Below are 14783 nucleotides of genomic sequence, written 5' to 3' on the forward strand. Positions count from 1 at the left end.
ACAGTGAGTCTATATGATCTGGAATACACTGTCTAAGGGTGTGGGGGAAGCAGACAGTGGTTAGGATCTGGAATACACTGTCTGAGACTGTGAGGGAGACAGCGAGTGGTTAGGATCTGGAATACACTGTCGGAGTGTGTGAGGGAGACAGAGAGTGGTTAGGATCCGGAATACACTGTGTGAGAGTCTGGTACAAGCAGCGAGTGGTTAGGATCAGGAAGACACTGAAAGTGTGGGGCAGATAGTGAGTGGTTAGGATCTGGAATACACTGTCAGAGATTGTGGGGGATACGGTGAGTCTTTAGGATCAGGAATACACTGTCCGAGAGTGTGGGGCAGATAGTGAGTGGTTAGGATCTGGAATACACTGTCTGAGAGTGTGGGGGAGACAGCGAGTGGTTAGGATCTGGAATACACTGTCTGAGAGTGTGGGGGAGACAGCGAGTGGTTAGGATCTGGAACACAATTTGTGAGAGTGTGGGGGAGACAGCGAGTGGTTAGGATCTGGAATACACTGTGTGAGAGTGTGGGGGAGACAGCGAGTGGTTAGGATCTGGAATACACTGTGTGAGAGTGTGGGGGAGACAGCGAGTGGTTAGGATCTGGAATACACTGTGTGAGAGTGTGGGGGAGACTGGGAGTAGTTAGGATCCGGAATACACTGTGTGAGAGTGTGGGGGAGACAGGGAGTGGTTAGGATCTGGAACACAGTGCGTCAGAGTGTGGGGGAGGCAGGCAGTAGTTAGGATCTGGAATACACTGTGTGAGGGTATGGGGGAGACAGCAAGTGGTTAGGACCTGGAATGCACTGTCTGCGAGTGCGGGGGAGACAGTGAGTGGTTAGGATCTGGAAAACAGTGCGTGAGAGTGTTGGGGAGACGGTGAGTCTTTGGGATCTGAAATACACTGACTGAGAGTGTGGGGGAGACAGCGAGTGGTTAGGATCTGGAATACATTGTCTCGGAGTGTGGGGGAGACAGCGAGTGGTTAGGATCTGGAATACATTGTCTCGGAGTGTGGAGGAGACAGTGAGTGGTTAGGATCTGGATTACACTGTCACAGTATGGGAGGGACAGTGAGTAGTTAGGATCTGGAATACCCTGAGAGTGTCGGGGAGACAGTGAGTGGTTATGATCTGGATAACACTGTCTACTCTGAGTGGGGGAGACAGTGAGTCTTTAGGATCAAGAATACACTGTGTGAGAGTGTGGGCGAGACAGAGAGTGGTTAGGATCTCAAATAAACTATCTGACAGTGTGGGGTAAACAGCGAGTGGTTAGGATCTGGAATACACTGTCTCAGAGTGTGGGGGAAGCAGCGAGGGCTTAGCATTAGGAATACACTGTCTGAGAGTGTGGGGGAGACAGCGAGTGGTTAGGATCTAAAATTCACTGTCTGAGAGTGCAGGGGAGACAGTGAGTGTTTAGGATCTGCAATCCAGTGCGTGAGAGTGTGGGGGAGACAGTGAGCGGTTAGGATCTGGAATACACTGTGTGAGAGTGTGGGGGTGACAGTGAGTGGTTAGGATCTAGAATACACTGTGTGAGATTGTGGGGGAAGCAGCGAGTGGTTAGGTTCTGGAATACACTGTGTGAGAGTCTGGGGAAGACAGTTACCTTTAGGATCTGGAATACACTGTGTGAGAGTGTGGGGGAGACAGCGAGTGGTTAGGGTCTAGAATAAACTGTGAGAGTGTGGGAGAGACAGCAAGTGGTTAGGATCTAGAATACACTGAGAGTGTGGAGGAGACGGTTATCTTTAGAATCTGGAATACACTGTGTGAGAGTGTGGGGGAGACAGCGAGTGGTTAGGATCTAGAATACACTGTGAGAGTGTGGGAGAGACAGCGAGTGGTTAGGATCTAGAATACACTGTCTGAGAGTGTGGGGGAGACAGCGAGTGGTTAGGGTCTAGAATACACTGTGAGAGTGTGGGGGAGACAGCGAGTGGTTAGGATCTAGAATACACTGTGAGATTGTGGGGGAAGCAGCGACTGGTTAGCATTAGGAATACACTGTGTGAGATTGTGGGGGAGACAGTGAGTGGTTAGGATCTGGAATACACTGTGTGAAAGTGTGGGAGTGGCAGGGGGTAGTTTGGATCCGGAATACACTGTGTGAGAGTGTGGGTGAGACAGTGAGTGGTTAAAATCTGGAACACAGTGCGTCAGAGTGTGGGGGAGGCAGGGAGTAGTTAGGATCTGGAATACACTGTGTGAGAGTGTGGGGGAGACAGCAAGTGGTTAGGACCTGGAATGCACTGTCTGAGAGTGTGGGGGAGACGGTGAGTCTTGGGATCTGGAATACACTGTCTGAGAGCGTGTGGGAAGCAGCGAGTGGTTAAGATTTGGAACACACTGTGTGAGAGTGTGAGCGAGACAGAGTGGTTAGGATCTCGAATGCACTGTCTGAGAGTGTGGGGGAGACAGTGAGTGTTTAGGATCTGGAATGCACTGTCTGAGAGTGTGGGGGAGACAACGAGTGGTTAGGTTCTTTAATACACTGTCTGAGAGTGTGGGGGAAGCAACGAGTGGTTAGGATCTGGAATACACTGTGTGAGAGTGTGGGGGAGACAGAGAGTGGTTAGCATCTCGAATACACTGTGTGAGAGTGTGGGGGAGGCAGAGAGTGGTTAGCATCTCGAATACACTGTGTGAGAGTGTGGGGGAAACAGCGAGTGGTTACAATCTGGAATACACTGTCTGAGAGTGCGGGGGAGACAGTGAGTGGTTAGGATCTCGAATGCACTGACTGAGACTGTGGTAGAAGGAGTGAGTGGTTAGGATCTGGAATACACTGTCTCGGAGTGTGGGGGAGACAGCGAGTGGTTAGGGTCTAGAATGCACTGTGTGAGAGTGCGGGGGAGACAGTGAGTGGTTAGGGTCTAGAATGCACTGTGTGAGAGTGTGGGGGAGGAAGCGAGTGGTTATGGTCTGGAATGTACTGCGTTAAAGTGTGGGGGAGACAGTTTGTCTTTACGACTTGGAATACATTGCGTGAGAGTTTGGGGGAGACAGTGAGTGTATAAGATCTAGAATACACTGTCTGAGAGCGTGGGGGAGACAGTGACAGGTTAGGATCTGGTATACACAGTCTGAGAGTGTGGGGGAAGCAGCGAGTGGTTAGCATTAGGAATACACCGTCTGAGAGTGTGGGGGAAGCAGTGAGTGGTTAGGATCTGGAACACACTGTCTGTGGATGTTGGGGAGACAGCGAGTGGTTAGGATCTGGAATGCACTGCGTTAGAGTGTGTGGAACACAGTGAGTCTTTAGGACCTGGAATACATTGCGTGAGAGTGTGGGGGAGACAGGGAGTGGTTAGTATCTGGAATACACTGTCTGAGAGTGTGGGCGAGACAGAGAGTAGTTAGCACCTCGAATGAACTGTCTGAGAGTGTGGGGGAGACAGCGAGTGGTTAGGATCTGGAATACACTGTGTGAGAGTATGGGGGAGGCGGTCAGTTATTAGGATCTGGAATACACTGTCTGAGGGTGTTGGGGAGACAGCGAGCTGTTAGGATCTGGAATGCACTGTGAGAGAGTGTGGGGGAGACAGCAGGTGATTAGGTCCTGGAATACATTGTGTGAGAGTTTGGGGGAGACAGCGAGTGGTTAGGATCTGGAATATAGTGCGTGAGAGTGTGGGGGAAACAGCGAGCAGTTAAGATCTGGAATACACTAGCTGAGAGTATGGAGGAGACAGTGAGTCATTTGGATCTGGAATACACTGTCTGAGAGTGCCGGGGAAACAGTGACTGGTTAGGATCTGGAATACACTGTGTGAGAGTGTGGGGGAAGGATTTCAGTGATTAGGATCTGGAATACTTTGTCGGAGAGTGTGGGGGAGACAGCGACTGTTTTGGATCTGGAATGCACTGTGTGGGAGTGTGGGGGAGACAGCGAGTGGTTAGGGTCTGGAATGAATTGCGTGAGAGTTTGGGGGAGACAGCGAGTGGATAGGATCTGGAATACTCTGTCTGAGATCGTGGGGGCGACAGTGCGTGGTTAGGATCTGGAATACACTGTGTGAGAGTGTGGGGGAGACAGTGAGCGCTTAAGATCTGGAATTCACTGCGTGAGAGTGTGGGGGAGAAGGTGAGTCATTAGGATCTGGAATACACTGTGTGAGAGTGTGGGGGAGACAGCGAGTGGTTAGGATCTGGAATACACTGTGTGAGAGTGTGGGGGAGACTGTGAGTGGTTAGGATCTGGAATACACTGTGTGAGAGTGTGGGGGAGACAGTGAGTGGTTAGGATCTGGAATACACTGTGTGAGAGTGCGGGGGAAGCAACGAGTGGTTAGGATCTTTAATACACTGCGTGAGAGTGTGGGGGAGAATGTGAGTAGTTAGGATGTGGAATACACTGTGTGAGACTGTGGTAAAAGGAGTGAGTGGTTAGGATCTGGAATACACTGTCTCGGAGTGTGGGAGAGACAGCGAGTGGTTAGGATCTGGAATGCACTGTGTGAGAGTGTGGGGGAGACACCGAGTGGTTAGGGTCTGGAATGCACTGCGTGAGAGTTTGGGGGAGACAGTGAGTGGATAGGATCTGGAATACTCTGTCTGAGATCGTGGGGGCGACAGTGAGTAGTTAGGATCTGGAATAAACTGCCTGAGAGCATTAGGGAGACAGCGAGTGGTTAGGATCTGGAATACACTGCGTGAGAGTGTGGGGGAGACAGCGAGTGGTTAGGATCTGGAACACACTGTCTGTGGGTGTTGGGGAGACAGCGAGTGGTTAGGATCTGGAACACACTGTCTGTGGGTGTTGGGGAGACAGCGAGTGGTTAGGATCTGGAATGCACTGCGTTAAAGTGTGGGGGAGACAGCGAGTGGTTAGGATCTGGAACGCACTGTGTGAGAGTGTGGAGGAGACAGCGAGTGGTTAGGATCTGGAATGCACTGCGTTAGAGTGTGTGGAACACAGTGAGTCTTTAGGACCTGGAATACATTGCGTGAGAGTGTGGGGGAGACAGGGAGTGGTTAGCATCTCGAATGCACTGTCTGAGAGTGTGGGGGAGACAGCGAGTGGTTAGGATCTGGAATACACTGTGTGAGAGTGTGGGGGAGACGGTGAGCCATTTGGATCTGGAATACACTGGCTGAGAGTGTGGGGGAGACGGTGAGTGGTTAGGATCTGGAATACACTGTGTGAGAGTGTGGGGGAGACAGTGAGTGGTTAGTATCTGGAATACACTGTCTGAGAGTGTGGGTGAGACAGTGAGTGGTTAGGATCTGGAATACACTGTTTGAGAGTGTGGGGGAGACAGTGAGTGGTTAGGATCTGGAATACACTATGTGAGAGTTTGGACGAGACAGTGAGTGGTTAGGATCTGGAATACACTGTCTGAGAGTGTTGTGGAGACAGTGAGTGGTTAGGATCTGGAATACACTGTCTGAGAGTGTTGGGGAGACAGTGAGTGGTTAGGATCTGGAATACACTGTCTGAGAGTGTGGGGGAGACAGTGAGTGGTTAGGATCTGGAATACACTGTCTGAGAGTGTGGGGGAGACAGTGAGTGGTTAGGATCTGGAATACACTGTCTGAGAGTGTGGGGGAGACAGTGAGTGGTTAGGATCTGGAATACACTGTCTGAGAGTGTTGGGGAGACAGTGAGTGGTTAGGATCTGGAATACACTGTGTGAGAGTATGGGGGAGACAGTGTGTGGTTAGGATCTGGAATACACTGTCTGAGAGTGTTGGGGAGACAGTGAGTGGTTAGGATCTGGAATACACTGTTCTAGAGTTTGGTGGAGGCAGATTCAAGGGTATCTTTCATCGAGACTTAAGTAATTATTTGAAATGAAATAATTGCAACGATCAGGAGAAAAGGCAAGGAGTGGGACTTGGTGAGTTGATCTTACAGAGAGCCAACATGGATATGACGGGCCCAATGGCTACCTCCTGTAACAATTCAACGATTCTCTAACGACTGACAAAGCCACAGATACTGATCGTTGCCACGTCAAGTGTTTACAGGATGTGGGTCAGGAAATTTCAGGTGCTTTAGCCAGTACCTTCCAACATTCCCAAATCAACATCCTGAGGTCATCATTCATCAGAAGCTGACCTGTACTAGTCATATCAATCTGTGGCTACAAGAATTCTGTGTCAGTAACTCACCTCCTGATTCCCCAAGGCTGTCCACTATCTACGAGGCACATGTCAGGAGTGTGATGGAATACTCCCTAATTGCCTGCGTGAATGTAAAAACATATGAACAAGGAGCAGGAGTCGGCCCTGGCCAGGAGTAGGCCATTCGGCCCCTCGAGCCTGCTCCGCCATTTCATAAGATCATGGCTGACCTGATAGTAACCTGAAATCTGCATCCACCTACCCCCAATAACCCCTCACCCCCCTTGTTTACCAAGTATCTGTCCACCTCTGCCTTAAAGATATTTAAAGACTCTGCTTCCAGCACCTTTTCACGAAGGGAGAATTCCAAAGACTCACAACCCTCTGAGTGAAAACATTTCACCTGATCTCCATTTTAAATGAGCGATCCCTTGTTCTCGATACTGCCACAATAGGAAACATCCTCTCCACATCCACCCTGTCAAGACCCCTCAGGATCTTATACGTTTCAATCAAGTCGCCTCTCACTCTTCTAAACTCCAGCGGATACAAGCCTAGCCTGTCCAACCTTTCCTCACAAGCCCATTCCAGGTATTAGTCTAGTAAACCTTTTCTAAACTGCTTCTAATGCATTTACATCCTATCAAGAAGCTCGGACATCTAGGATAAAGTCTTAATCAACACCCCAATCACCACCTTAAACGCCCAGTCCCTCCACCACTGACGCATAGTGGCGGCAGTGTGTACCAGCTACAAGATGCACTGCAGGAATTCACCAAGGCTCCTTAGACAGCACCTTCCAAACCCGTGATTTCTACCACCGAGCACACTCATGGGAGCATGGGAGCATCACCACCTGCAAGTTCCCCTCCAAACCACATGCCATCTTGATTTGGAACTCCCTCCCTAACAGCACTGTGGGTGTACCTACACCACATGAACTGCGGCGGTTCAAGAAAGCGATTTACCACCACCACCTCAAGAGCAATTAGGGATGGGAAATAAATCAGTGATGCCCACATCTCATGAACAAATAAATAATAGATCCTGTAATTGTGCCTTGAGGTGAGAAATTTTGCAAACGTAACTCTACAGTTTTTAGAAATGTGTGGGTGAGGGAAAACCACATTAAAATATAGACCTGCAGGTTGATGTCTGTGTTGTGATGAAGATATTGGAAGTTACAGTTAAGTGGCTGAACACTGAAGAGAAACTTGAACTGTTTGTAGGGAGGTTGGTCATGTCTAACAAACTTCATTGGATTTTTTGAGTAAGTAACTAAATTAAGATGAGTAGCTAATGGAAACCGTGCAGTTTACATGTGCTTCTAGGTGACCATTGACAAGGTTCTACAAAGACACTGTTAGTTTAAACTTAAAGCACGATCTGATTAGTTGATTGATTGTTTAGAAAGGATATATTGGTTTTGGAAAGAGTGCAGCACAATGTCCCCCAGGTCTCCAAGTGTTGGGTTATGAAGTAAGGTTAGATTATGAAGTAAGGTTAGATTATGAAGTAAGGTTAGATAATCAATGCTTGCATTCGCTGGATGTTAGAAGCTTAAACAATAATTTGAGGGTTTTTTGGATTTTGAAAGGAATTGACAGGGTAGATGAAGAAACTTTTCCTGCTGCTGAGTGTCTAGGACCAGAAGGAGGCAGCTCCTGGGGCTGTGATTGGCTGCCCCTCTCCCTAACATGAGTTAAAGGAGACCAATAACCACTAGCTTCATGATGTACCAGTTGACATAACCCAATTCAGCATAAAACTCATCCTCCTCGGATTATGTGCCCCATCACCACACATTGAGCCCTCTGGCAGCTGAAGACTTGGATGGATTTTCACCATCCACCAGGGGAAAGGCAGAATAACTGAACTGGACCAATCACATAAATACTGTGACTATGAGGCCAGGCCAGAGACTGGGAATCACTCCTGATTTGCCAAAACATGAGAAGAAACATTTTCACACGGAGAGTGGTTAGGATCTGGAATGAGTTCCCTGAAAGCATGGAAGAGGCAGGGTCAGTCGAGGCATTCAAAGACGAATTGGATCATTATCTCAAAAGGAAGAATGTGCTGGGTTAAGGGGAGAAGGTAGGGGAGTGACTCGAGGTGAATTGTTCCTTGAGAGAGCCAGCACATAAACAATGGGCCGAAAGCACTCCAGCTGTGCTGTCATCATTCTGTGTCTAATGCAATTTGAAAGAAGTTATTAGGACCAGTAATTTTGATGGACATTTTATTACCAATTGATACATTTAAGTACTTGTTCATTGCAGTATGAATACAATAGGGACTGGTGCAGACGAAGCCTTTGACTACCTCTTTAAGATCGTGCTGATCGGAGATTCCAACATTGGCAAGACTTGTGTGGTCCATCGTTTCAAAACTGGAGTCTTCATCGAGAAACAGCAGAACACAATCGGAGTCGACTTTATCGTCAAAACACTGACTATCGAGGGCAAGAGAGTAAAGGTGGGGCAATGTACGCACATTCCCCCTCACTCCGTCCTCAAACTCTCTCACTCACTCCCCCTCACTCCGGTCTCAAACTCTCTCACTCACTCCCCCTCACTCCATCCCCGCTGTCTCTCACTCACTCCCCCTCACTCCATCCCCGCTGTCTCTCACTCACTCCCCCTCACTCCGTCCTCAAACTCTCTCACTCACTCCCCCTCACTCCGTCCTCAAACTCTCTCACTCACTCCCCCTCACTCCATCCCCGCTGTCTCTCTCACTCCCCCTCACTCCATCCCCGCTGTCTCTCACTCACTCCCCCCTCACTCCATCCCCGCTGTCTCTCACTCACTCCCCCTCACTCTGTCCCCGCGGTCTCTCACTCACTCCCCCTCACTCCGTCCCCTCTGTCTCTCACTCACTCCCCCTCACTCCGTCCCCGCTGTCTCTCACTCACTCCCCCTTACTCCGTCCCCTCTGTCTCTCACTCACTCCCCCTCACTCCATCCCCGCTGTCTCTCACTCACTCCCCCCTCACTCCGTCCCCGCTGTCTCTCACTCACTCCCCCCGCACTCCGTCCCCGCTGTCTCTCACTCACTCCCCCTCACTCCGTCCCCGCTGTCTCTCACTCACTCCCCCTCACTCCGTCCCCGCTGTCTCTCACTCACTCCCGCTCACTCCGTCCCCGCTGTCTCTCACTCACTCCCCCTCACTCCGTCCCCGCTGTCTCTCACTCACTCCCCCTCACTCCGTCCCCGCTGTCTCTCACTCACTCCCCCTCACTCCGTCCCCTCTGTCTCTCACTCACTCCCCCTCACTCCGTTCCCGCTGTCTCTCACTCACTCCCCCTCACTCCGTCCCCGCTGTCTCTCACTCACTCCCCCTCACTCCGTCCCCGCTGTCTCTCACTCACTCCCCCTCACTCCGTCCTCAAACTCTCTCACTCACTCCCCTCACTCCATCCCCGCCGTCTCTCACTCACTCTCCCTCACTCCGTCCCCGCTGTCTCTCACTCACTCCCCCCTCACTCCATCCCCGCTGTCTCTCACTCACTCCTGGGAGTTTGTTGCTCTTTGTGCTGTGCTCTTGTACTTTGCTTAATTGCATTGGGCGTGGCGGCGCGGGTAGGGGTTATGGTTTGGCTCCCTCGTGGTGGGATGCAGAATGCCTGGGGATAGTGAAGCTGTAACGTGGTGTATTTGTTGTGTGAAGGTGCAGGTGTGGGACACAGCTGGACAGGAGCGATTCCGGACCATCACACAAAGTTACTATCGCAGTGCACATGGAGCCATGATCGCTTATGACATCACCAAGCAATCCTCCTTCAACTCCGTGCCACACTGGGTGAATGAGATTCAGCGATATGGGGCTGCTAATGTCGTCCAGATGTTGATTGGTGGGTGCAGGACACTGGTTGCCTTGTTAAACTGTAGGATTCCTGTCTGGATGTGAGAGAATTTGAGAATCACTGAGAAAGGTCACAGACCTGAAACGTTAACTCTGTTTCTGCACAGGTGCTGCCAAACCTGCTGAGTATTTCCAGCATTTTCTTTTGTTTATTTGAGAACCTCATGTCTGCCCACACCAATCCAGCAAATGAGGCCACAAGTCACCAATTAGTTGATAGCAAGGGGCAGGGGTCAGAGGTTAATCATTAGTCAGTGATCGGAGAGGGATAATGGGTGTAGGCTAAATACAGAAACATAGAAAATAGGAGCAGGAGTAGGCCATTCAGCCCTTCGAGCCTGCCCCGCCATTCATTATGATCATGGCTGATCATCCAACTCAATAACCTGCTCCCACTTTCTCCCCATATCCTTTTATCTCTTTCGCCCCAAGAGCTATATCTAACTCCTTCTTGAAAACATACAATGTTTTGGCCTCAACTACTTTCTGTGGTAGCGAATTCCACAGGATCACCATTCTCTGGGTGAAGAAATTTCTCCTCATTTCAGTCCTAAATGGTCTACCCCGTATCCTCAGACTGTGATCGCTGGTTCTGGACTCCCCCACCATCGGGAACATCCTTCCTGCATCTACCCTGTCTAGGCCTGTTACAATTTTATAGGTCTCTGAGATCCCCCCTCATTCTTCTGAACTCCAACGAATATAATCCTAATCGACTCAATCTCTTCTCATATGTCAGTCCCGCCATCCCAGGAATCAGTCGGGTAAACCTTCGCTACACTCCCTCTATAGCAAGAACATCCTTCCTCAGATAAGGAGACCAAAACTGCACACAATATTCCAGATGTGGCCTCACCAAGGCCCTGTACAATTGTAGCAAGACATCCCTGTTCCTGTACTCGAATCCTCTCGCTATGAAGGCCAACATACCATTTGCCTTCTTTACCGCCTGCTGCACCTGCATGCTTACCTTCAGCGACTGGTGTACAAGGACACCCAGGTCTCATTGCACGTTCCCCTCTCTCAATTTATAGTCTTTCAGATAATAATCTGCCTTCCTGTTTTTGCTATTAAAGTGGATAACCTCACATTTATCCACATTATACTGCATCTGCCATGCATTTGCCCAGTCACTCAGCTTGTCCAAATCGTACTGAAGCATCTCTGCATCCTCCTCACAGATCACCCTCCCACCCAGCTTTGTGTCATCTGCAAATTTGGAGATATTACATTTAGCTCCCTCATCTAAATCATTAATATATATTGTGAATAGCTGGGGTCCCAGCACCGATCCCTGCGGTACCCCACTAGTCACTGCCTGCCATTCGGAAAAAGACCCGTTTATTTCTACTCTTTGTTTCCTGTCTGCCAACCAGTTTTCCATCTATCTCAATACATTACCCCCAATCCCATGCACTTTAATTTTACACACTAATCTCTTATGTGGGACTTTGTCAAAAGCCTTCTGAAAAACCAAATAAACCACATCCACTGGCTCCCCCTCATCAACTCTACTAGTTACATCCTCAAAAAATTCCAGTAGATTTGTTGAGCATGATTTCCCTTTCATAAATCCATGCTGACTCTGTCCGATTCTGCCACTGTTTTCCACGTGCTCAGCTATTAAATCTTTTATAATGGACTCTAGAATTTCCCCCACTACCGACATCAGGCTGACTGGTCTATAATTCCCTGTTTTCTCTCTGCCTCCCTTTTTGAATAGCGGGGTTACATTAGCTACCCTCCAATCTGAAGGAACTGTTCCAGAGTCTATAGAATCTCGGAAGATGACCACCAATGCATCCACTATTTCTAGGGCCACTTCCTTAAGTACTCTGGGATGTAGATTATCAGGCCCTGGGGATTTATCGGCCTTCAATCCCATCAATTTCCCCAACACCACTTCCCTACTAATACAGATTTCTTTCAGTTCCTCCCTCTCACTAAACCCTGTGTTCCCCAGCATTTCTGGTACGTTATTTGTATCCTCCTTTGTGAAGACAGAACCAAAGTATGTACTTAGTTGGTCAGCCATTTCTTTGTTCCCCATTATAAATTCCCCTGTTTCTGACTTCACAAATCTTTTTCTCTTCACGTACCTGTAGAAACTTTTACAGTCAGTTTTTATGTTCCCCGCAAGCTTACTCTCGTACTCTATTTTCCCCTCCTTAATCAATCCCTTGGTCCTCCTTTGCTGAATTCTAAACTGCTCCCAATCCTCAGGTCTGTTTTTTTTAGCCAATTTGTATGCCTTTTCCTTGGATCTAAATCATTGGTCAGTGATCAGAATGGGTGTAGGTTAATCATTAGTCAGTGATCAGAGAGGGACAATGGGTGTAGGTTAATCATTAGTCAGTGATCAGAGAGGGACAATGGGTGTAGGTTAATCATTAGTCAGTGATCAGAGAGGGACAATGGGTGTAGGTTAATCATTATTCAGTGATCAGAGAGGGACAATGGGTGTAGGTTAATCATTAGTCAGTGATGAGAGAGGGACAATGGGTGTAGGTTAATCATTATTCAGTGATCAGAGAGGGACAATGGGTGTAGGTTAATCATTAGTCAGTGATGAGAGAGGGACAATGGGTGTAGATTAATCATTAGTCAGTGATCAGAGAGGGACAATGGGTGTAGGTTAATCATTAGTCAGTGATCAGAGAGGGACAATGGGTGTAGGTTAATCATTATTCAGTGATCAGAGAGGCACAATGGGTGTAGGTTAATCATTAGTCAGTGATCAGAGAGGGACAATGGGTGTAGGTTAATCATTAGTCAGTGATCAGAGAGGGACAATGGGTGTAGGTTAATCATTAGTCAGTGATCAGAGAGGCACAATGGGTGATGGTTAATCATTAGTCAGTGATCAGAAGGGACAATGGGTGTAGGTTAATCATTAGTCAGTGATCAGAGAGGGACAATGGGTGTAGGTTAATCATTAGTCAGTGATCAGCGAGGGAAGAATGGTGTTTCTGTTATTGCTTCATGCCTTCTTGCCTTGCCTTCTGCCACTCAATCTCTCCAACCTCCGCCCTGACATAGACTTTCCCTTTTGTCTTTGTTCCCCACCCCACCTTTCCATTCCTCTGGACTTACTTAAAACGTTTTAAATTTTGAACTTTTTCCAGTTTTGATGGAAGTTGATTGATCTGAAACATATGCCTGGATTTTTACTGAGTCAGGATGACTCAGGAGCCCTTTAAAAATGGTGGTATGCCCCGGCTCCGAGATTCCCAACTCCATTCCTGTCTGATTTTCAGGTGTGCCTTTAAAGGACGCGGGCCGGTTCCTATCAAAAGCCCATAACCTGCGTTCCTAAACTGGCCAGCTCCATTGAGGAGGTCGGTATCTCCTCTGCAATTTTCATGGAGCCAGGCCAGATTTTTAAAGAACTGTGATTCACGGCCGCTCAGAGGATCATGAAACCGAGTCTGCATGAGGGGACCTTCTAAAAGGTAAGTTCAAAAGATCCTCCTCATGTCCCTCATGCCAAGTTACACCCCCCACCTGTTGTAAGATGTGTGTAGTTTGGTAGGTCTCACAAAGCTGTTCTGGGTCTTGTACAGTTTAACGGTAAGTGTTTATTAACTACTTATACTGTATATAGGTAGATAGTTACAAGGTCTAAGTTAGGAGTTGTCTCCATGCTTGCTTCTACACATGTCTCTGTCCAGTCCAAGACTGCCCTCCAGATTTGGGTCATGTATAATTTTACATAACAGTGTGGGTGGTACTGAACCCAGTCCCACAGTAACCCTTTCTATACTACACCTTCCCGCCAAGTCTTTATCCAATATATTTACAATGCATTCCTGTTTATCCAATTTATTTACGTGACTTCTACAACCCCTTGTTCTCCCACCTCAAGCCCCTGTGTTTACAGGCTCGGGTGATCTGGAGCCTTCATAATTCATCCAGGTCCTGTCTTTATAACAGTTGGAGGAGTGGTAGACTCTGTCTACCTCGATGGGTTAAGCTTGATGAATAGGAGGTTGTTTTGGGTTTGGTGGCTCTGGTGTTTGCTCATCTCCATCAATTTCTCACCAATGTATAATGGGGGGAATCAGCTCGAGGGATGAGGAGGCATCTCCTCCTGTTCCTCCTGATTGGACCTGCTGGAGCACTGATGAGGGATGACCGTGGTTGGTCATCGTCTCTCCGGACAATAATGGCCTCTCTATCAAGGTCCTTAATCCAGACTCTGTCGTCTTTGTGTAAATGTGACTGGTGTCTGATGTGGTACATTTTCTTTTAGGCAGCCTGCTTCTGCTCTCTGTCCTAGAGGTTTTGGTAATCATTGGCTGGGATTAGTTTCTTTGTCAGGATTGGGTGGAGTTTGCGGAGCTTTCTGCTTCAGGTAGCAGACAGGGAGTTCAGATGGAGCTAAGCCGCATGTAGTGGGGTGGACCTGTAGGTGTAAGTTGTGGAGGGGTGGACCTGTAGGTGTACGTTGCGGAGGGGTGGACCTGTAGGCGTACGTTGCGGAGGGGTGGACCTGTAGGCGTACGTTGCGGAGGGGTGGACCTGTAGGTGTACGTTGCCGCGGGGTGGACCTGTAGGTGTACGTTGCGGAGGGGTGGACCTGTAGGCGTACGTTGCGGAGGGGTGGACCTGTAGGCGTACGTTGCGGAGGGGTGGACCTGTAGGCGTACGTTGCCGCGGGGTGGACCTGTAGGCGTACGTTGCGGAGGGGTGGACCTGTAGGCGTACGTTGCCGCGGGGTGGACCTGTAGGCGTACGTTGCCGCGGGGTGGACCTGTAGGCGCACGTTGCCGCGGGGTGGACCTGTAGGTGTACGTTGTAAAGGGGTGGACCTGTAGGTGTACGTTGCCGCGGGGTGGA

At 49.0% G+C, this 14783-nt stretch overlaps 1 protein-coding gene across 3 annotated transcripts in view; it reads left to right on the forward strand.

The window, feature by feature from the left end:
• The window catches only part of LOC144696743 (ras-related protein Rab-19-like), a 49694-nt gene that overhangs the window by 5418 nt on the left and 29493 nt on the right, over window positions 1-14783 (forward strand). For 2 of the 3 annotated variants that reach the window (XM_078568418.1, XM_078568421.1), the window contains exons 2-3: window positions 8359-8554; window positions 9750-9933. In XM_078568418.1, the coding sequence (XP_078424544.1) occupies window positions 8359-8554; window positions 9750-9933 (380 nt within the window). The remainder of the gene's footprint in view (window positions 1-8358; window positions 8555-9749; window positions 9934-14783) is intronic. The other variant, XM_078568420.1, reaches the window with a different exon arrangement.

The sequence above is a fragment of the Cetorhinus maximus genome, chromosome 22 (genome assembly GCF_964194155.1).
Source record: "Cetorhinus maximus chromosome 22, sCetMax3.hap1.1, whole genome shotgun sequence".
NCBI classification, from domain to species: Eukaryota; Metazoa; Chordata; class Chondrichthyes; order Lamniformes; family Cetorhinidae; genus Cetorhinus; species Cetorhinus maximus.